Source organism: Mobula birostris, chromosome X (assembly GCF_030028105.1).
Source record: "Mobula birostris isolate sMobBir1 chromosome X, sMobBir1.hap1, whole genome shotgun sequence".
NCBI classification, from domain to species: domain Eukaryota; kingdom Metazoa; phylum Chordata; class Chondrichthyes; order Myliobatiformes; family Myliobatidae; genus Mobula; species Mobula birostris.
In genome coordinates, this window is record NC_092402.1 from 67,815,677 (window position 1) to 67,839,130 (window position 23,454).

The window sequence follows — 23,454 nt, forward strand, 5'->3', positions numbered from 1 at the left end:
GGTAGAAAATAATAGCTATAAATTAAAGCCATCTGTTTATTTTTAAATTTCTAATTACATACCTGACATATTAAAACATGATGACATTGCAGTTCAGTTTAATGCTATATTTTCACACCAAGTCACAAGTACTGCTATGCAGTGTGAGTGTTCGTTAAATATCTCTTTTTGAAGAACAGGCCATCTTCCTGATAATTCACAGCAGAAACTGGATTATTTAGGCAAATTTTGTACACTGGACACAGTAATTATCAGGATGTTTCTTTTTGATGAGCTTTATTTATTTGTCACATGTACATTAGAACATCAAAACCTACAGTGAAATGCGTCAAATCAACAAGGATTGTGCTGGGGGCAGCCCGCAAGTGTCGCCAGCCGCGCTTCCAGTGCCAACATGGCGTGTAACCCGTACGTCTTTGGGATGTGGAAGGAAACCGGAGCACCCGGAGGAAACCCGCATGGTCACGGGGATAAAGCACAAACTGCTTAGAGACAGCAGTGGGAATTGAACCCCTATCAGTGATTGCTGGTGCTACAAAGCTCTAACCACTGCACTACCATGCAACCTCCTTAAATTAAAACTTCTATGCAGAAAATTTAGCTTCCCTGATCCTTATAGCTGAATTATCCTGATTTCACAGGAGCTGCTAATCATAAGAGATTACAGAGAAGACAATAAATTAAGCAACAGGCAAAAATTACTGCCAGTTAGAAAGTGGCAATGGCTGAAATCTTCCTGGCAGCAAATCTCTGCCAGCCTATTGAACACAGGGAAGAGACTAGAAAAAAAAAAAAAATGAAAAGTTCCTGTTCATTCTTGCAAAAATTAATTTTGGGTCTTGGAAATGTTAACATTCTCTTGCCATCCCACACATACATCCACAGCCTTTTGTGGAACTTCTATGGATTTTCAATACCCCTTGATTCACTCCTGAATTATCTTGTTCTAATTACCTCACCAGATGAGATGATCTCTGGGCATCTTTCCTATCAAATCTCATCCCCTCAAAACTAATCTGTAAGCTTCAAGACCTTGGCCTCAGTAATTCCATGTGCAATTGGATTCTTGATTTAGACCACAAGACATAGGAGCAGAATTAGGCCAATTGGCCCATGAAGTTTGCTCCACCATTCAGTCATGGCCTATTCTACCCCCCCCCCCAAGCCCCACTCCCCATTCCCCAGCCTTCTCCCCATAACCATGGCCAATCAAGAACCTATCAGTCTCTGCCTTAAATACACCCAATGACCTGGCCTCCACAGCTTCCTGTGGTAACAAATTCACCATCCTCTGGCCAAAGACATTTCTCCACATCTGTTTTAAATGGTCATCCTCCTATTCTGAGGCTGTGCCCTCTTGTCCTAGACTCTCCCACCATGGGAAACATCCTTTCCACATCTACTGTCTAGGCATTTCAACATTTGAAAGGTTTCAATGAGATCCCCCCTGTTCATTCTTCTAAATTCCAGTGAATACAGACCAAGAGCTATCAAACATTCCTTGTATGATAATCCTTTCATTCCTGGAATCATCCTTGTGAACCTCACCTGGACCCTCTCCAATGCCAGCACATCTTTTCTAAGATGAGGAGCCCAAAACTCTTCACAATACTCAAGGTGAGGCCTCACCAGTGCCTTATAAAGCCTCAGCATCATGTCCCTGCTCTTGTATTCTAGACGTCTTGAAAGGAATGCTAACATGGCATTTGCCTTCCTCACCACCGACTCCACCTGCAAGTTAACCTTTAGAGTGTTCTGCACAAGGACTCCCAAGTCCCTTTGCATCTCAGGTTTTTTGATTTTCTCCCCATTTAGAAAATAGTACGCACATTTATTTCTACTGCCAAAGTGCCTGACCATGTATTTTCCAACATTGCATTTCATTTGCCACCCTTGCCCATTCTCCTAATCTGTCCAAGTCCTGCAGCCTTCCTGTTTCCTCAACACTACCTGTTCCACCAATCTTCATATCATCTGCAAACTTGGCAACAAAGCCATCTATTCCATCATCCAAATCATTTATATACAGCATAAGAAGTGGTCCCAATACCAACCCCTGCAGAACACCACTAGTCACTGACAGCCAACCAGAGAAGGATCCTTTTATTCCCATTCACTGCCTCCTATCAATCAACCACTGCTCTAACCATGCCAGTAACACCATGGGCTCTTAATCTGGTAAGCAGCCTCACATGTGGCAACTTGTCAAAGACTTCCTGGCAGTCCAAAACACAATATCCACCGTATCCCCTTTATCTATCCTACTTGTAATCTCCTCTAAGAATTCCAACAGGTTCGTCAGGCAAGATTTTCCCTCAGGGGGCCCATGCTGACTTTGTCTCATCTTGTCCTGTGTCTCCAAGAACTCCATAACCTCATCCTTAACAATTGACTCCAACATCTTCCCAACCACTGAGGTCAGGCTAACTGGTCTATAATTTCTTTTCTGCTGTCTTCCTCCTTTCTTAAAGGGTGGTGTGATATTTGCAATTTTCCAGACCTCTGGGACTAAACCGGGGTCCAATGAATTTTGAAAGATCATTGCTAGTGCCACCATAATCTCCACCGCTACATTTTTCAGAACCCCGGGGTGCAGTTCATCTGGTCTGGGAGACCTATGTACTCTGAGGTCTTTCAGCTTTTTGAGCACTTTCTCCCTTGTAATAGTAACTGCACTCACTTCTTTTCCCTCACATCCTTCAACATCTGACACACTGCTACTGTCTTCCAGTGAAGACATGCAAAATACTCATTTAGTTCACCTGCCATCTCCTTGGTCCCTGTATTATTTCTCCATCCTCCTTTTCTAGCATTCCTATGTCCACTCTCATCTCTTATTTTATTTATCTATCATACTTGGAAAAAGGTTTTACTATCCACTTTAATAGTTTTCTAGCTTGCTTTCATATTTTCCCTCCCAATGATTCTTTTAGTTGCTCTGTAGGTTTTTAAAAACTTCCCAATCCTGTCTTCCCACTAATTTTTGCTTTGTTGCATGCCCTCTTGTTTTACATTAGCTTTGACTTCCCTTGTCAGTCACAGTTGTACTATTCTGCTATTTGAGTATTTCTTCATTTTTGGAATTGTGGCCAGAACGGGTGATTCTTGTAACAGAATACATCTATCCTTATTTTTCCCCAGAAACTCAGCTATTGCTGCTCTGCTGACATCCCTGCCAGCATCTCCTTCAAATTTACTTTGGCCAACACCTCTCTCATAACACTAATTTCCTTTACTCCACTGAAAACCTGCTACATCAGACTTTACTTTCTCCCTATCAAATTTCAAGTGGAAATCAATAATATTGTCATCACTGCCTCCTAAGGGTTATTTTATCTTAAGCTCCTTAATCGCCTCCGGTTCATTACATAGCACCCAATCCAGTATAGCTGATCCCCTAGTAAACTCAACGACAAACTGCTCTAAAAAGCCAACTTGTGGGCATTCAACAAACTAACTCTTGAGATCCATTACCAACCTGATTTTCCCAATCAACCTGCATGTTTAAATATTCCATGACCATCATAACATTGCCCTTTTGAACACCTTTTCTATTTCCTGTAGTAATCTGTGGTCCACATCCCAGCTACCGTTGGGAGGTCTATATATAACTGCCATCAGGGTCCTTTTACCCTTACAGTTTCTTACCACAATCCACAAGGATTCAACATCTTCCAATCCTATTTCACATCTTTCTCCTGATTTGATACCATCCTTTACCAGTAAAGCCAGGCCACCCCCTCTGCCTACCTTCCTATCCCTCCAATATAATGTGTAAACTTGGACATTCAGCTCCCAACAATAACCTTCCTTCAGCCACAATTCAGTGATGGCCACAACATCATACCTGACAATCAGCAAAATTCCTCCCTTGCAGACGCCAGTCAGTAGAGATTGGCAACAACATCTCCTTGTCAGGGCACTGAAACAGGGACCCAATCACAGACCAAGCACTGTGCATACTGTGATATTTACTGAGTAGCAAATCCAGGGGGGCAAAAGTCAGCATCAAAGTTCAGGCAGAGATCAAAACATCCAGAGAAAACCAAAATCAGGAAGCAGGCAGAGTCAATATTCAGACAGATGGGGTACAGATACAAATACTGGAAAGGCTCAGGAAAACTCACTGACAATCTGGCAACAAACAGCTGAAAACACAGGACTAAACTACACTGAGCAATAAACAGAGAGGCAGATGATAGGTGGAGCACAATGAGACACAGGTGGCAGCAATACAGGTAATAATGAGAAACAGGTGAGAGACGGAGTACTCAGTGATACAGGGGCCGGAGTAGAGCAGGAGTGGGGACAGGAACACATGGCAATACAAAACCACAGACTGACAGCTCGGGGGAAACACACAAAAAGACAGAGTTCAACTGGAGGTACTGACACTCCTCCACAATCTCCATCAGCACAGATGCACCACAAGACTGTATGTCTAGCCCTCTGCTCTACTCGATTTACACTTATGACTGTGTGGCTAAGCACAGCTCCAATACCATATTCAAGTTTGCTGATGACACCACTGTCACAGGATGAATCAATAGTAGCGATGTATCAGCGTAGAGGAGGCAGACTGGAAATCTGGCTGAGTGGTGCCATAACAACAACCTCTTACTCAATGTCAGCAAGACCAAGGAGCTGATTATTGACCTCAGGAGGAAACTGGAGATCCATTAACCAGTCCTCATTGGAGGATCAGAGGTGGAGAGGGTCAGCAACCCCTCAGGGTTATCATTTTAAACTTCTATAGATGTGTGGTGGAGAGTAATTGACTGGCTGCATCACAGCCTGATATGGAAACACCAATACCCTTGATGGAAAATCCTACAAAAAGTAGCGGATACAGCCCAGTCCATCACAGGTAAAGCCCTCCCCACCATTGAACACATCTACACGGAGCATTGTCACAGGAAAGCAGCATCCATCATCAAGGATCCCCACCACTGAGATTTGCATCACCTGTACTCTTTGTTTATCTCCAGCCTTCAGTTGCTGGTTGAGTTTTTCTTTAAGCCTCAGATATAGTGGAGCCATGAATATGAAATGCACTTGGGGTATGTATTATTTCTTGAACAGAAGGAAGATATAAAGTTGCTGCAGGCCCTCTTAGCGGCAAGTAAGAAATCAATCACTAGAAAGTGGCTAAATCCAATACCACCTACATTAGAAGATTGGTACAAAATTATCTTGGAAATATTTAAAATGGAAAAGTTGACTTACTCCCTGAGAACTCAAAAAGAAAAATTTTATCAAATCTGGAATAAACGGATTGAATATATAACCCCAATGCGAGCAGACTTTAGATGACTCTCCTAATGATTTATACTGCTCTTCTCATCAACACAGTAATATTGTTAACGTAAGCACCCCTAGTCTAAATGTTTACTGTTTTTGTTTTTTTTTTGGAAAATAGAGAATTAACACAAGTAAAGGGAAAGATTTGGGAAAGGGATAAAAAATGATAAAATTAAGTAAATAAGTACATAGGGATTGGATAATTATGTTTGGGGGCAGGAGCAAGCATGAACAAGTTAGGAGATAAACACCTACAATGGTTGTTACATAGGCTTACATACAACATTTTGGACCAGAAGAAATGATCCAGAAGAGATATATGGAAACTATTATTAATCCACTATTATTACTATTTTTCTTAACAACTAATACCATTACTTAGCCTAATAGATTAGAATTACCACTGTACATAATTATCTATTTAACTGTCTAATTTCCTTTTATATCATCTCAATGTGTACTTAAGAATGTATAAATAATTTTATACATATAAATAGATATAAAATAGTTTTATACATATAAAAAAAAGGAAAAGGTTATACGTGTGAAAAAAGTACATGATACTTGTGAATTCCTTATCCAAATAAAAATAAAATGTAAAAAAAAAGAAAATGAAATGCACAAATGTTCCTGACATTCAGAGAGTGAGCTACCAGCACAATGTGGTTTGCTTCCTGGCCAGCCAGTTTATGCATCATCTGTAAACTTCTTAAATCATGTCTGCTACTTTGAAGCCTGAAGCATGTAGCTGAGCCTTGTAAAATGTCACCAGAAACATCTGTCCTGTCACTAAAACATCCTTTGGCCATCAATCTTTGCTTTCTGCCCCTGTGCCATTTTGGATGCAACTTCTAGGGGTTCCTTACGCTGTTTACTGATTCTTGTCATTACCTCCTTAAAAATGTAATCAAGTTAGTTATACGTGGCCTTCTGCCAATAAATCCACACTTGATTAATGTGTCTTTCTAAAGCATGATCTCATACTGTTTCTGATCTCAGCTCTCTCAAAGTCAGGAAAAAATAACTAGCTTTCAATCCAAACAGTAGCCCCCATTAGCAGTGCAAATGGATGTATGGATGAAATAATATCATCCCCTCAAAACTAATCAATAAGCTTGGCCTCAATACCTCCATGTGGAACTAACTCCTCTACTTGCTCACTTGCAGACCCCAGTCAGTTCGAATTGGCAGAAACATCTCCACAATCTCCATCAGCACCGTGCCCCTCAAGGCCGTGTACTGAGCTTCCTGCTCGACTGACTCACTTTATGCTTATGACTATGAGACTAGCCCCACGTGCCATGTTTAACTTTGCTGACAACACCAATGTCACTGGCTGAATCAAAGGTGGTGATTTGATCAGCATGAGGGAGGGAGAAATCTGGCTGAATGGCACCACAACAATAACCTCTCACTCAGGGTCAGCAAAACCAAACCAAAGAGCTGATTGTTGACTACAGGAGGAGGCCCTGTCTGCATTAGAGGGGGAGATGGTCAGCAACTTTAAATTCCTTGGCATTATCATTTCCAAGCATCTGTTCTGGGTCCACCACGTAAGTGTAATTACAAAGAAAGCACAGCAGTGCCTCTATTTTCTTAGAAGTTTACAAAGATTCGGCGTGAAATCCAAGACTTTGACAAACCTCTGTGGAGACACAGCCTGGTATGGAAACACCAATCCCTTGAACAGAAAAGCCTACTAAAGTACTGGATACGGCCTAGTCCATTGTGGGTAAAGTCCTCCCCACCACTGAGCACATCTACATGGAGTGTTGTCACAGGAAAGCAGCATCCATCATCAGGGACCCCCACCACCCAGGTCATGCTCTCTTCTCGATGCGGCCATCAAGAAGAAGATACAAGAGCCTTAGGCCTCACACCACCAGGTTCAGAAACAGTTATTACCCCTCAACCATCAATCTCCTGAACAAAGGGGATAACTTCACTTTCTCCATCGCTGAACTGCTCCCACAACCTGTGGACTTACTTTCAAGGACTCTTCATCTCATATTTGTGATGTTTATTATGTGTTTATTTATTTATTTATTTATTTTCAAATTATTACTTCTTTTTGTATTTGCAGTTTGTTGTCTTTTGCATGCTGGTTGAAAGCCCAAGTTGGTGCAGGTTTTATTGATTCTGTTCTGGTTATTTTTCTACTATGGATTTATTGAGTATGTCCACAAGAAAGTGAATCTCAGTGTTGTATATGGTGACATATATGTACTTTAATAATGAATATACCTTTTCAACTGCAAAGGCATAATGAGGTAAAGGGGAACCTTGCAAAATGAGGCAAAGGGAAAGCACTGGCTTAATCAGTGCAGTGATTATGCTTCCACCTTTCAAAGCACTCCTACTCTGCAGAGTCAAGAGAAGATGAGCAAAAGTAAATACTTCCCGTTTGATCAAAGCTTTAAGAGCTGCCAATCTCAAGGTGAATGCATTTTTATACAAATATTTATTTTAATTTTACACAATGTACAGCTTCCAACAAAATCCCCAAGATTCCATAAAAACAGCATTAATTACACAACAGCAATTAAGAAACTATACATTAAGCGATATCTAATAGCATCTCCCCTATTTTACACAACAATCATTTCTGTTTTTAATACTCAGCAAGTCTTCGGTCATAAGCTCATACTTCGTAAAACAGAATCACATTAATTCTGATAAATCTTTAAAAAATAAAAAATTAAAAGTTTAACTTTACCACTGTTTTCTTCATTCCAGTCAACATAATATATTAAGCACTGTAGTGTCAGAAAAATGAAAGTATGTCAGTCCTGTAGGTATTAGAATTTGAGTACTATGAGACAGTTGATTGGTTTGAAGTAATCATGGGGTCAATTTTACATGAAACACCCCTCTGAAACTTGTTACAGTACTCAAGCAGCAACAAAGTAAATGCATTCTTTTCAAAAAGAAGTTAGTTTCCCTTCTCTAATTTTCTTCTGCTCGGAAGGCCCAGCCCGTCTTGGGGTACAGACCCAGTTGCCCTTTATTAATTTTTCTTTATGTGAGAGTACGAAATATCAGTGCACTGATTGATGATCAGAGAGATGCTGGGCTGAGGACAGGCTCCAAGGCCTTTAGCAGCAAGGGCAAGGTGGGAAGGTAGCAATCATTATCAAAGAAAAGGCACCAGCCTGGAGGAAGGTTGATACTTTAAGACTCTCCAGCTGCAGCTAGGTAAGGTCGGCCTTAAAGCTGAAGAATGCCTCAACCTTCCATTTAAGACCTGCTTTGGTGAATCAGTCTTGCAGTTTGGGGTGTTGCACTCTTTGATGCAGTATGGTGTACAAGCATGTTGCATTGTGCAAAGAATTTCTAGGCCACATAACTTGACTTGCATATAAGCCCCCAACTCCCCATTACTCCATATATCTGTCCTCACACAGAAAAGTAGAGATATGAATGGGTTGCTGAGGGATTCAGGCTCCTGTTAACCTGGCCCTTGATCCCTCAACCAATAGTAAGCACTTTTGGGAAAGGATTGGAGGAGAAATGGTTAACAACGGGGTTTCTTTGCTGGATGAAGGCATATTTTGTAAAAACACTAAGTCATGCAGACCACAAGAGCTAAATCTGAGTTAGCTGATCTCAGCAAGGACACCTAGCAAGTGAAGGAGGACACAGTGCTTATCAGTACTTATTCCGTCGGAGGACAACCCCTTCCTGACACCTGTCTTTCCCGACATCCAACTGTGCTGGTAAAAGTATGCAAGGTACAAGACAAGAAGAGCATAAACTGTAGAATTCCATAATTAATTACCCCTTTTACACATAAACATTAGTGTATATACCAGAGGAAACCATATCCCAAAGCATGAACAAAAAGGGATAAATGTAAATACATATAAAAATTATATCAAACCAACAGGTATATACTAAATTTGATCACTGAATTTTTCAGGGAATCTACATCAAGTAACACCAAAAGGAATCTGACATTATTTGGCTCATAAGTTCATCATTGCTGCTTCATTTGAGAAAAGCAAGAAAACAAAATACAGTATAGAACTCAATTCATGAAATACCAACAATAGGTCCTCAGATCAATGCCATGTGATTTTTTGCACCCATCAGAGTTATTAGTCAAAGCATTGATCACACATTATTATGTTCAAGTATCCCGGCTCGACATTTATATACAGATAAAAACAAAGAAGTTCTCTCACGGCATTTTGTTGCGTTATCATTGCAAAAGGATGTTTTGTTTGCTGATGAGATGGGGAAATAGAGGTAGTGAAGCTACTGTGCAATACAATACCATGGTGGCTTATATATAGAGTTAGACGGTGCTCAAATAAAAGGAGCACATCCAGTTTTTCCAACGTGAACTTCAAAAAGAACAATAGAATTACAAAAGTCTATTGACATTTTTAGAGATCAAGGTAAGCAACTGAAGATGCGGATTTGAACTTCTGCCCACTCTTGATGTACCATAGAATGGTGTCTGAGTAACCCGTGCATTTATTTTGTGGTCAGTTAGGCTAATGTTTGGTTCATCATTACTAAAAGCACCATAAATCTTAGCAAATCTTGCAAAAGAACCATTTCTTCTAGATTCTATGGTCCCAGATCTTGCTTCTCTTCTAGCATTCTTCACTTTTAGAGTATTTTATTCTAATGTTTGTTTGAAACTTTCCTGCAAAAACGCTCCTCCTTCCAGCTTTTTATGGCAAATGAAAAGGCCAAGTCTATTTTAGTCAGAAACTATCCTGACTGGTGGTTGAGCAAACTGCTGGAGGTTGTTGAGAAGATCCTTCTTTCTATCCCATCCCTATTCATAGTTTTTGGCATGGATTATATCCCTCTCTGTCCCTGAACAACCTCCTGATATTTCTCTCTCCCCCACCCCACATATGGTAGTGCCTCAGCCAAATTTTTCTAACTCTCCTCTGCGGATAGTGATAATCAAAGATAACAAAAAATTATATTTCAGATGAGAATACTTTAAAACATCAGAAGACAATTACAGAAATAAGAATATTGATGCCCAAGTTCCAGACATTAACCTCTTACCATAATCTTTTAGCTGCCTTAAAAAACAACTTGTTATCATTCCCTACTCAGGCCAGTCCATCTTCAAGTGTTTTGTACAAGAGCAAATCTTGTGAAGGAGACATAAAATTATACTTCATTCTTCGCACTTAAGAACTCTGTCTAAATTGCTGACGGTCCTTTTCCTTGTTCATTAATGCAGTGACCAGCGGCAATTCTTCAGCTATAGAACAATACACTATCGGGATCAATATTCCAAAGATGTAGTCCATAAAGACAATGGTTTTTGCACTCCAAGTTTGCTGTTTTGCCTAGTCTGCCTCATTTCCCAAATATCTTGCATGTCCATACTAAAACTACATGTGCTGCAGGGTGCAGCATCACAGATGACTATTATCGAGGTCAGGGATTGCTTCCAATTGAGATATCTAGATTCTTCTTGTATTCTGCTTTGAAGGAACAACGCAAAACAGGTTCTGTTGAATAGGTAAGAAATTAAAACTTCCCCTCCCTCTTTTGTATTGGGCATTAAGGGCAGGAGATGAGAGTACTTCATTCATGTGTGTTTCTACAATATGTATTTATCACGACTGACACAAGTTGAATGATGCACATAAAGACATCAATCTCTCCAGTTCGATTGTCAGTCTTCTGATTTTGAAATCTAGTCACCCATCCTCGCCACACCCCAACCCTTCCAAAGTTCAGAAATCAACTCTTTGCTTGTTATTGAGTTGCCAGTTATCTAGACTGAACCGTGAAGTTGATGCTCTATGTCCTTTTTACTTCTGACTTTGCTGGCAGACTGTTGTGCCAGTAGTCTGGGTTATCAAAAGCATGAATGTCACCCTCAGTAACAAACACACTACTGTCATCCAGGTATTCTGGGTTCTGCACAACGTTCACACAGCCATTGAGGTAGGCTCGTTTGTTCATGTACTCATATTCCTGGTGATCGCTTGGTTTCGAGTCCGATCCTTTCTGATTCTCAGGTAGCTGTGTAGCGTTCACATCACTGGCTTTAGTGTTTGCAGGACCTACATCACTAGCAGGTTTCAGGTTTTCTGCAAGCAAAGCATAAACACTTGTAAATAACTAGAAAATAACAAGATGGTGTGAGATTTTTGCTTTCTTTGCTTCTTAGCTTTAAGTCCTACTTGTATAGGAGTCTAATTCTTGACTCAGGCAGTCCTAATAGAGAGGCAGTACAACCAAGCATCATTGTGTATTGTTCCATCATCTGTATCTTGCTGTCTCTCTCTCACATACACACACTTTTATCTGGTCATTACTAAGTCTGGGACAAAACAAATAACTCACAACAGACAAGACTCAATGGCCTGAATGGCCTAATTCAGCTGCTATATCTTATGGTCTTATGAAACTGGGACTTGCCTAGTCTTTGGTGCCCTGTGAGATCGGACATGATTGCATTTACCACTTCAACCATTAGATGGGGCTACAATGCTCCAGAATGACTCCATGCAGCATATTTAGTGACAAAAAGAGTGTGTGAAATATAATTGAACGATGGATCAAGTTTATGCTTGTATAATACTTTTTCCTATTTTGGAGGTACATTGCAGCCAAGGAATTCCTTCAACCCAAAGTGACTGTTATTATCTAGGCAAATACAACGGCCAATTTGCATGGCACGATCCCACAATTAGAAAATTAGGTAGTTAACCTGTTCCTGGTACTGTTGGTCAAGATACTAAATTTAAGCCTTGCTCTTCTAATAATGCTATGGGATCTTTGGCACCCCTAAGAATAAGCAGACAAAGCTTTGGTTTAATTTCTGAGGCTCAAGACGTTTTTCCAAAGAACACTCAGTCACTACTGAAGTACTGGAAGAGATTGTTAGCATAGATTATATACTGGGGTTGAATTCAAACATAAAAATGCACAAATCATACTGAATTTATTTGGGTAAGTTTGTTAGATTTATGAGAAGTTTAATATTTTCAAGAACCTGTACAACTGCATTTCATTTTTACTTTTGTAATCAGAATCTGAGCAGAGAGCTCAAAGTGAATTTGTTCCTTACCAGCTGTAGAGTTTTTTTGTTCTGGCATTACATATCCGTTAATATCCACCTCTGCTTCATCAGATGGGGAGATCATCATGTTGGTGCCATTGGAGAAACGTGCACTGCTGTCTCGAGAGCGGTGGCCACGGAGCTGCAGCGTTCCATTCAAAGAAATCTCTTCGTACAGATCAAGCGAAGACGCTGTCCCTCGACCCTCTGATGACTCCGAGATAGTCCGAGTGGTGGATTCATTCCGCATCCTCAGTGAGCGCTTTGATCCCAGGTCTCCATTCTTCATTCCAGTCTTATAGATGAAAAGGACACTTTGTTATAAGACACAGTACATAGTAAAGCACATGTTCCTCTTACATAGTATAAAGGAATTTATCAAAACTAAGTACTCGATGAGCACACAGTCATGTTTTTCATGTTTATTGGGTTTCTTTGTATCTCCCTCAGATCCTCAATTCTAGTGGAGGGCACTGGCTGAGATCTGTTCAGATTAACATTGGTCTCATGCTATTAAAAAAATGTAGTATATAACCATGTATTCTCTTTCTCGCCAAAGTAATATTCTCTCACACTCTTCTTTCTCTCTTTTCTTTCTTCTATACAGTTCTCCTTGAACCATCAGACAATCAGTTCAAGCACTTCCACTATTGTAGCTTACTTAGATCCAGGTGGTTACAATTGGCACTAAAGTTCCACATTCGAGATCCACTTCTGTGTCCCCATTGCGAAATTGACTCATGAAGAGTATTTGGAGTATCTGGGTGGAGCCCCCAATTCCAACTCAATGAATTCTCTGACTGAGGCAGAAGAAAAAGTGGACAGCTAACTGATCATGCGGACTGTCTACAATAACCAAATTCCTGATGCGCTGCTTGAGCATGAATCACTACAATTAAACTCTATTGTTCCCTTTTTTTATTTTTTTACTTGCTGCTGAGACCTTTCAGGATAGCATCTTCGTTTAGTGTGCAGTGCATCATAGCTGCCTATATGGGAAAGAAAGGCATCATATACCCAATAAAATGAGCTTGCTCACAAGAAATGAGTACCATGTTCAGTCAATTCAACATCCTAATTTTGGATTAGTGGCCTGATTTTGTGCTAGATCAGAGTATAAGTCAATTGAACACTGGAGGCAGCTAATGTTGTGCCTTCATTCAAGAAAGGCTGCAAGGATAAGGCAGGGAACTACAGGCCAGTGAGTTACATATATAAGAAAGTTACTGGAAGGAATTCTGAGGAACAGGATTTTCCAGCATGTGGAAGGGCAAGGACTGATTCGGATAATCAGCTTAGCTTTTTGTGTGGGAAATTATGTCTCACAGATTTGATTTTTTGAAGTGGCAACCAAGAGGACTGACAGGGCCAAGGTAGTAGATGTGGTCCACATGGGGTACAGACCCCTACCATCTGGGCTTCTGACAAGGTTCCAGATGGTAGGCTGGTCTGGAAAGTTAGATCACATAGAATCCAGGGTGACAGCCAATTTGGATACAGAATTGGCTCGGTGACAGGAGGCAGAGGGTGAAAGTGGAGAGCTGTTTTTCAGATTGGAAATCTGTGATGAGTGGTTTGCCACAGGAATTGGTGCTGTTGTTTGTCATCTATATTAATAATTTAGATGACAATGTTTTTAAACATGTTTAGTAAGATTGCAGACACCAAAATGGATGGGGTAGTGGACAATGAACAGGGTTATATAAGTTTACAACAGGATCTAGATCTACTTGGGAATTGGGCAAAGCATTGGCAAATGGAATTTAACTCAAACAAGTGTAAGGTGTTACATTTTGGTCACTTAAGCTAGGGCAAGACTTACACAGTAAATCATCGGGCCCTTGAAAGTGTTGTAGAAGTGAGTGACCAATGAGTACAGATACATAATTCCCTGAAAGTTGAGTCATAGATAGACAGGATGATGAAGAAGATATTCAACATGCTTGCCTTCATTAGTCAGGGCATTGGGATGTCATGTTGGAGCTGTATAACACATTGGCGGGACTGCACTTGCACTGTATGCAGTTCTGTTGCCTGGATCTAGAAAGGATGTCATTAAGCTGGAAAGGGTACAGAAACGTTTCACAAGTTCTGTAAGGAGAAACTGGGTAGCTGGGACTTCTTCCCCTGGAGCCCAGGAGGCTAAGGAGGGACCTTATCAAGTCACGTTAAGAGTCAAGATTGTTTGTCAGTTTTCAGTATATGAGTGTAAAGGAGAACAAAATGATTGTTACTCCAAATCTGATGTAGTATTAAGAAAAACAATACATATAAATATAAAAGCAATCCTATCAAACGCAATGTACAAGTAACCTTACAGAAGTTTATAAAATCATAAGGTGAATGGTCACAGTATTTTTCCCCCAGGGTAGGTGAATCTAAAACTAGAGGGCATAGGTAAGTAACAGGGAATAAGATTTGAAAGGGATATGAGGAGCAACATTCTCACACAGATTGGTGAGTGTATGGAACAAGCTCCCAGAGGAAGCCGTAGAGATGGATACAATTAGTCCCAACGAGAGAGCGTGTGAAACTGGGCCTGATATTAGGGAAGGATTCAGGGCAGGTGACAGAAGTTTGTGTAGGGGTACGCTTTGCATCTAGTGACCACGGTGCCATTAGTTTCAAAGTAAATATACTAAAAGGTAGATCTGGTCCGTGAATTGAGATTCCAAATTGGAGAAAGGCCAATTTTGATGGTACCAGAAAGGATCTGTCAAGTGTGTATTGGGACGGGCTGTTTTCTGGCAACAGTGTACTTGGTAGGTGGGAGGCCTTCAAAAATGAAATTTTGAGAGTACAATGCTTGTATGTGCCTGTCAGAATAAACGTAGGGAACCTTCGTTTTCAAGAGATATTGAGGCCCTGGTTAAGAGATGAAAAAGGAGGTGCATAGCAGGTATAGGCAAGTAGAATCAAATGAGGTGCTTATGGAGGATAAAAAATGCAAGAGAACACTTAAGAAAGAAATCAGGAAGGCTGAAAAGAGGCATGAATTTGGTCCAGTGGACAAGGTGAAGGAGAATCCCAAGGGATTCTACTGATATGTTAAGAGCAAGGGACAAAATTAGTCCTCTGGAAGATCAGAATGGTAATCCATGTGTGGAGCCAAAACAGCTGGGGAGATCTTAAGTAATTTTTTTGCATCTGTATTTACTCAGGAGACAGACACAGAGTCTATAGATGAAGCAAAACAGCATCAACATCATGCACCCTGTACAGATTACAAAGGAGGAGGTGTTTGCTATCCTGAGGCTAATCAGAGTCGATAAATCCCCAGGGCATGACAAGGTGTTCCCTTATACCCTACAGGAGGCAAGTACAGAAATTGCCAGGGCCCTAGCAAAGATATTTAAATCATCCTTAGCAACAGGGGAGGTACCGGAGTATTGGAGGATAGCTAATGTTCTGCAGTTTAAAAAAGGCCCTAAACAGAAACCAGGAAATTGTAGGCCAGTGAGTCTGGCATCAGTTGTAGGAAACTTATTAGAAGGTATTCTAAGAGACCGGATATGTAAGACCATAAGATGTAGAAGCAGAATTAGGCCATTGAGTCTGCTCCACCATTTCATCATGGCTGATCCAATTTTCCTCTCAGTCTCCTGCCTTCTCCCCATCTCCCTTCATGCCCTGAACAATCAAGAATCTATCAACCTCTGCCATAAAGACTTGGCCTCCACAGCTGCCTGTGGCAAAGAATTCCACAGGTTCACCACTCTCTGGCTAAAGAAATACCTCCTCATTTCTGCTCTAAGAAAACGCCCCTCTATTCTGAGTATGTGTCCTCTGGTCTTAGACACTCCCACCACAGGAAACATCCTCTCAACATCCACTCTATCAAGGCCTTTCACCATTTGATAGGTTTCAATGAGGTCACCCATCATTCTTCTGAATTCTAGTGAATACAGGCCCAGAGCCATCAACACTCTTCATATGACAAGCCATTCAATCCTGGAATCATTTTTGTGAACCTCCTTTGGATCCTCTCCAGTTTCAGCACATCCTTTCTCAGATAAAGGGTCCAAACCTGCTCACAATACTCTGTGAGGCCTCACCAGTGCTTCAGAAAGTCTCAACATTAAGTCCTTGTTTTTATATTCTAGTCCTCTTGAAATGAATGCTAACATTGCATTTGCCTTCCTCACCACAGACTCAACCTGCAAATGAACCTTCAGGGAATCCTGCACAAGGACTCCCAAGTCCCTTTGCATCTCAGTTTTTTATATTTTCTCTCCATTTGGAAAACATTCAACCCTTTCATTTCTTCTACCAAGGCGCATGACCATAGACTTCCTGACACTGTATTCCATCTGCCATTTCTTTGCCCATTCTCCTAACCTGTTTAAGTCCTTCTGTAGCCTCTCTAATTCCTCAAAAACCACCTGCCCCTCCACCTATCTTAATATCATCTGTAAACTTTGCAACAAAGCCATCAATTCCATCATCCCAATCATTGACATTTCACGTAAAAAGAACTGGTTCCAACACAGACCTCTGTGGAACACCACTAGTCACTGGCAGCCAACCAGAAAAGGCTCCCTTTATTCCCACTCTTTGCCTCCTGCCAATCAGCCACTGCTTTATCCATGCTAGAATCTTTCCTGTAATACCATGGGCTGATAGTTTGTTAAGCAGCCTCATGTGTAAAATATAAGTATTTGGATAGATATGGACTGATTAAGGATAGTCAGCATGACTTCGTGTGTGGTAGGTCATGTCTAACCAATCCTATAGAGTTTTATGAGGAAGTTACCAGGAAAGTGGATGAAGGCAAGGCAGTGGATGTTGTCTACATGGACTTTAGCAAGACATTTGATAAGGTCCTGCATGGGAGGTTGGTCAAAAATGTTCAGTTGCTTGGCATTCAAGGAGAGGTAGTAAATTGGATTAGATATTGACTTTGTGAGAGAAGGCAGAGAATGGTAGTAGATGGTTGCCTCTCTGACTGGAGGCCTGTGACTAGTGAAGTGCTGCAGGGATCAGTGCTGGTCTGGTGTGGTTTGTCATCTGTATCAAGGACATGGATGATAACGTGGTTAACTGGATCAGCAGATTTGCAGATGATACCGAGATTGGGGGTGCAGTGGACAGTGAGGAAGGCTGTCATGGCTTGCAGAGGGATCTGCATCAGCTGGAAAACTGGGCTGAAAAATGGCAGACGGAATTTAATGCAGACAAGTGTGAGGTTTTGCACTTCGGTAGGACCTCCAAATAGATCTTAACTTGTACTTACCTGCCGAGAGCCATCTGGACCAATCCCATTCATTGGCATATATCCAGTAGGTAAACTGTTGCTCTGCAAAAGAAACAAAAATTATATTTGTAAGGGTACTTAATAAGAATTGTCCAGTCAGTCCACAACCCATTTGAGATAGTAGTAGACAAATGCTTAGTACCTTTAAATCTATCTGTTATTTAGTGTAGGGAAAATTGTAAAGAAAGTTATTTTGGATTTCTGTGTAAGGGGTTTGTACATAACCAACCCAAGGTGTGTTTAATGGACCAGGATCACAGACAGCTGAGCTTTAGAATAACAAACAAAACATTTACACGTAGTCTCTTCCCCTGCCTCTCCATTCCTCATTTGATGGTATGGATGAGGTCCTTATTTAAATGACCTGTTCTTCACGTTGTTTGCGTGCAACTTGACCAAAGAGCAAGGGGCACAAACAGCTGAACCTAATGTCACTCCATATTCACACACAGGGGTGGTCAGATATTACCACAGTCTGAATCCTGGCTGATTTCTTTTTCTCCCCTGCCTAGGAGTGCTGAGCCATTACTATGATCCCAGTTAAGATCATCCTCGAACTGGGATGTCAAATTTAGGGTCCTTGTGATCTCTCACAAGCTGATCATTTACCCCACCAAACCATAAGGGATTCTGCTGCTTCTCGAAATATGCTCGGAGAAATCCACTTACAATTCTGTACTCTCTAGGTAGCTGGTCAATTCAAGGGAAATTAAGAATAGGCAATAAAAGCTCGGTCTTATCAATGATGTCTCCACATCATATGAATTTTTAAAAAAAACAAAGCTGACAGTTTGGAACTTCCTTATGCAATCAATATTTAGGAGAGATGGAAGGGAACTAACTACCCTCTCCCCAAATAATCTGTTCTTGGCACATTTATTTTTGCCATTTCATACCCTGGTCGATTCAGTCCTCAGTCTTACACCACCAGATGGTGGGTTATCCAGTGTGGCTCCTATCACATCCTCTTCCAGCTCATTATAATCCACGAGGTCCTCATCATATTCATGCAGGGCCCTTTGGTCACTAACATATGTATTATTGGCCCTCTCATCACGCTGAAGAAAGATACAGAAAAGTTATGGATACAGCTGGCACGTTATTGAGATATAATTAAATAGGTAGTGATGCAGTTAAATTATCAAAATATAAGTACGTTTAATAATATTCCATCTTAGTTGTCAAAATCAAAATATCGAAGAAACAAATAATCTATGATACTTCTAGGTTTAATTAATGCCATTTTTATAAAAGGCAGGAAATGACTTATCCATTAAGTTGCATCTGATCACTATTTGAGCATTGTTCTATCTGTAGGACAGTCGAAAAACCTTGACTATGTGTACAACTTAAAGCAATATTTTTACAATTTAACATGGGTAAATCTAAGGAGTCAGTGACACATCAACATAAACCAGTGCTGTAACTTAGAGTAGAGAATGGTGAGAGTGTAGACCTTGCTACCATAGAGTGCCGTTGAGGCAAATGGCATACTGTGCAAAAATCCTGGGCACATATACAGGTAAATCGCTCTGGAGCCTAAAAATTTTGTAGTGTACTGTAGTAAGATATTGCACTGTACTGCTGCTGCAAAAAAAAACAAATTTCATGACATACATAAGTGATGATAAACCTGATTCTGATATGGGTCTCTGTTGTGGACTGAGAGTGGGAAGGGGACAGGGAAAAGGGGAATCATGGTTGGGAAATGGAGAGGGGAGAGAGCGGGAAGCACCAGAGAGACATTCTGTGATGATCAATAAACCAATTGTTTGGGTGTGTCTGCAGCTAGACCATCCCCCTGCCCCAGACACTTCTTCTCTGCCACCTGTCCCACACCCCTCACACAGCGCTCCACCCTCACCATTCCCAATATCCTTTGTTCCCGCCAGATTTACAAACCCACTTTCCACACCACATTGACAAATACAGTACTGTGCAAAAGTCTTAGGCACCCAAGCTGTATTTATATGCCTAAGACTTTTGCTCAGTATTGCAGATAGATTAATAGTGAAATGAGATTAGAAGACAATGCTGACAGTTGTTAGAGGAGGAAAGGCTCCAGTGGAATAGAAACAGTCCCATTGGATCAAAGGGCTTGCCCCCATGCTCTGCATTCAATGTAATTCTATGAACTAATTCTATTTTTGAGCTCCTCAAATTTAACATTTTTATATCAGACTGTTCACAAATAAATTTCAGCATCTTCAAGAGGCATTGCAGGAACATACCTCAAGAACCAAATACCTATCTGGATCCCGGGCCATTCGAGAAAATTCTGCACCAAGTTCTTTAAATGTAGGACGACTGTCTTCGTCAATCATCCAGCCTATTTTAGAAAAATGAAGACAGTGACATTGTGTTGCACTGCAATTATATATTAGTGAAAAGGGCAGAAGAAAGGGAATGGGGCATGGGAATCAGATTTCCACTTGTGATTAATTCAGGAAGTCAGCAGTCTTTATCAACATTTTGTCAAAAGCCTGAAGGTTTGAAGTACAAGCATCTAAGGGGAGAGGGAAAAGACACATGGCCATGGAGTTTTACTCAAGACCTTTTGAAATCCACATCATGTCTTCTGTTAAGGACATTCACATGAAGATGGATGAGCCGTGATGTATCCAAATTATAAAATCCTGCCAACATTCAATTCTTTGGACAATGTAACCTTTTTAAAGACCTTTATGCATGTTGAATACATGTTATTGCAGTAAATCTTTTTGCCCTCTATTCAAAGTACATTTATTATCAAAGTATGTATACGGTACACGGCCTTGAGATTTGACTTCCTACAGGCAGCCACTAAACAAAGAAGCTCATTTAAAAAACCCACACAACAAAGACTGTCAAACATGAAAAAAAGAACAAATTGTGCAAACAATAAAAAAGCAAACAAATAACACACTGAACATGAACTGCAGAGTCCCTGAACGCGAGTCCACAGCCACGGAGGTGAGTGAAGCCGGATACTACAGCTGGCACGGATTGCAACAAATCTTACTGAAGCATGTCATAATCTGGTCCATATGCTTTCACGTTTGGACTTTGTTGCTGATGTTTGAGTGTGAATGTCAATGCTGATGAGTGAAATAATCATTTATTTAACGTTCACTGATAATAAGTCAAGTACTTCAATCATTTCAATCTTTCAGCCCACAGCACTCTAAATTCTGGAATTCCCTCCCTAAACGTCTATTTCTCTTTCTCTTTCAAAACAATCTGTTTGACCATGCTTTTGGTCATGTGCTTGTTTATCTCCTTTTGTAACTCAATGTGAGATTTTTTTTGATGAAGTTCTTTGGGATATTTTATTCTAACTAATTACAGACTTTATAGAAGCCAAGAACTGATGCTGTTAAAGAGGCTGTACATTGCAAGTTGCAACATATCCTGTGCACCTTAAAGTGACATTTCGCAATCTACAATATATTGTTGACTCTGTATACACCAATATTGTTCCAATATGATATTCCGTACCCTAGTTCTATTTTAAGAATGTGTCTATTGATACTATTCCTACAGTACTGATTGAACACATTGCTTGTAACTGGCACTAGCTAGTTTTCCACACTGGATCTTGTTTACATAGGAGCCTCAGGTCCCACAAACCAGGTTCAGGAGCATTTATTCCCCTTCAACCATCACGCTCCTGAACCAGCTTGGATAACTTCACCCACCTCAATGCCGAACAAAATCTATAACCTACAGACTCACTTTCAAGGCCTCCACAACTCACGTTCTTAGCATTACTTATTATTATTATTGTATTTGTACAGGTTATCTTCTTTTGCACACTGATTTTTTCATAGAAACATAGAAAACATAGAAAATAGGTGCAGGAGTAGGCCATTCGGCCCTTCGAGCCTGCACCGCCATTCAGTACGATCATGGCTGATCATCCAACTCAGAACCCTGTACCTGCCTTCCCTCCATACCCCCTGATCCCTTTAGCCACAAGGGCCATATCTAACTCCCTCTTAAATATAGCCAATGAACTGGTCTCAACTGTTTCCTGTGGCAGAGAATTCCACAGATTCATCACTCTCTGTGTGAAGAAGTTTTTCCTCATCTCGGTCCTAAAAGGCTTCCCCTTTATCCTCAAACTGTGACCCCTCGTTCTGGACTTCCCCAACATCGGGAACAATCTTCCTGCATCTAGCCTGTCCAATCCCTTTAGAATTTTATATGTTTCAATAAGATCCCCCCTCAATCTTCTAAATTCCAGAGATTACAAGCCTAGTCCATCCAGTCTTTCTTCATATGAAAGTCCTGCCATTGATTCTATTGTATTTCTTTGTTCTAGTGTGAATGCCCACAAGAAAATAAATCTCAGGGTAGTATAGAGTGACACGTACACACTTCGATGATAAATTTACTTTGAACTTTCTTCTCTGTCTGTTTCAACGTCCTTCATTTCACTGCATCTTGGAATCAGGATATGGGAGATGGGGGCGGGGGGGTTTAACAGGAAATGTCTTCCATTGAGCCGCCGCTTAATTAATTTTCTGGGGAGTGATAGTGTACATTAAATGTGTTCACATGAATTTGAATGATTGCTGAGTATTTCGGCATCATCTCTCATGTTAACCCTGGTGAGACTGGGGATCACTTTCCTGGCATCCTGTCCAGACAACAGTGGGATATGAAGATTTAAACTAAATGCAGAAGGTTGGCAATTTCCTTTGATAAACAAAACCAGAAATGATGAAAACAGCTCTTTTATGGAAAACTTTATTTTCCATAAAGTGATCTGCCCCTGGGTTTCCTTTTACCCTGAAACAACTTTTATTGTGAAACAATGTCAGAGCAGTGTTGGTAACAATCAGGAATCAATGGTTACAGAACTGCCGAAATACCACTCTGCTCTTCATCCAGTTGTCTGACCCACTGAATTGACAGAAAATCTTGGAATCTGTGCTGACAAAGTTAGGGACGGAGGAAAAAGAGGAGTTCATTCACCACTTTCGGGTTGCTTTTCCGCTCAATAAGATCAAATTTGCCATGTAACCTTGCTTCATAACTCATTAGGGTGGCATGGTAGCATAGCGGCTCGCACTAAGGTTTTACAGTACAGGAGACTGGAGTTCAATTCCCACTGCTGCCTGTAAGGAGTTGTACGTTCTTCCCATGACCACGTGGGTTTCCTCCAGGTGCTCCAGTTTCCTCCCACAGTCCAAAGGCGTACTGGTTAATAAATTAATTGATCGTTGTAAATTGTCCAGTGATTGGGCTAGAAGTAAATTGGGGGTTGCTGGGAGGTGTGGCTCAAAAGACTGGAATGGCTTATTCTGTGCTGTATCTCAATAAATCAATAACATCTTTGTTAGTTAACATCTGAGCTAATATCAATTTTTATTTATGGAAGAGAGGTCCAAACCAACTTTATTCTGCATGTACAGTAGAAGTGTTTCTTAATCATCCTCAGAAGGTCAAGCTGTAACCACTAGTCCACATCCACCCACCTCTAGTTCCAGCCTCTCAAACCATACATCCTCTCTAATGTCTGGAAACATCAGCAAGACAAAAGAATTGGTTGTTGACTTCAGAAGGAGTAGTGGACCGTACGACCCAATTTACATCGGTGGTACGCAAGTGGAACAGGTCAAAAGCTTTAAGTTCCTCGGGGTCAATATCACAAGTGACCCGACTTGGTCCAACCAAGCAGAGTCCACTGCCAAGAAGGCCCACCAGTGCCTTTACTTCCTGAGAAAACTAAAGAAATTTGGCCTGTCCCCTAAAACCCTCACTAATTTTTATAGATGCACCGTAGAACGCATTCTTCTAGGGTGCATCACAACCTGGTATGGAAGTTGTTCTGTCCAAGACCAAAAGAAGCTGCAGAAGATCGTGA

General features: G+C 40.8%; 1 protein-coding gene across 2 annotated transcripts in view; it reads right to left on the minus strand.

Annotated features, from left to right (window-relative positions):
* Nucleotides 1-7,768: 7,768 nt before the first annotated feature.
* erbb3a (erb-b2 receptor tyrosine kinase 3a) overlaps nucleotides 7,769-23,454 on the minus strand; it is a 137,737-nt gene continuing 122,051 nt past the window's right edge. For both annotated transcript variants that reach the window (XM_072249569.1, XM_072249570.1), the window contains exons 25-29: nucleotides 19,835-19,932; nucleotides 18,500-18,661; nucleotides 17,583-17,645; nucleotides 12,359-12,644; nucleotides 7,769-11,375 (exon numbers count right to left, since the gene is read on the minus strand). In XM_072249569.1, the coding sequence (XP_072105670.1) occupies nucleotides 11,083-11,375; nucleotides 12,359-12,644; nucleotides 17,583-17,645; nucleotides 18,500-18,661; nucleotides 19,835-19,932 (902 nt within the window). In that variant the 3' untranslated portion in view covers nucleotides 7,769-11,082. The remainder of the gene's footprint in view (nucleotides 11,376-12,358; nucleotides 12,645-17,582; nucleotides 17,646-18,499; nucleotides 18,662-19,834; nucleotides 19,933-23,454) is intronic.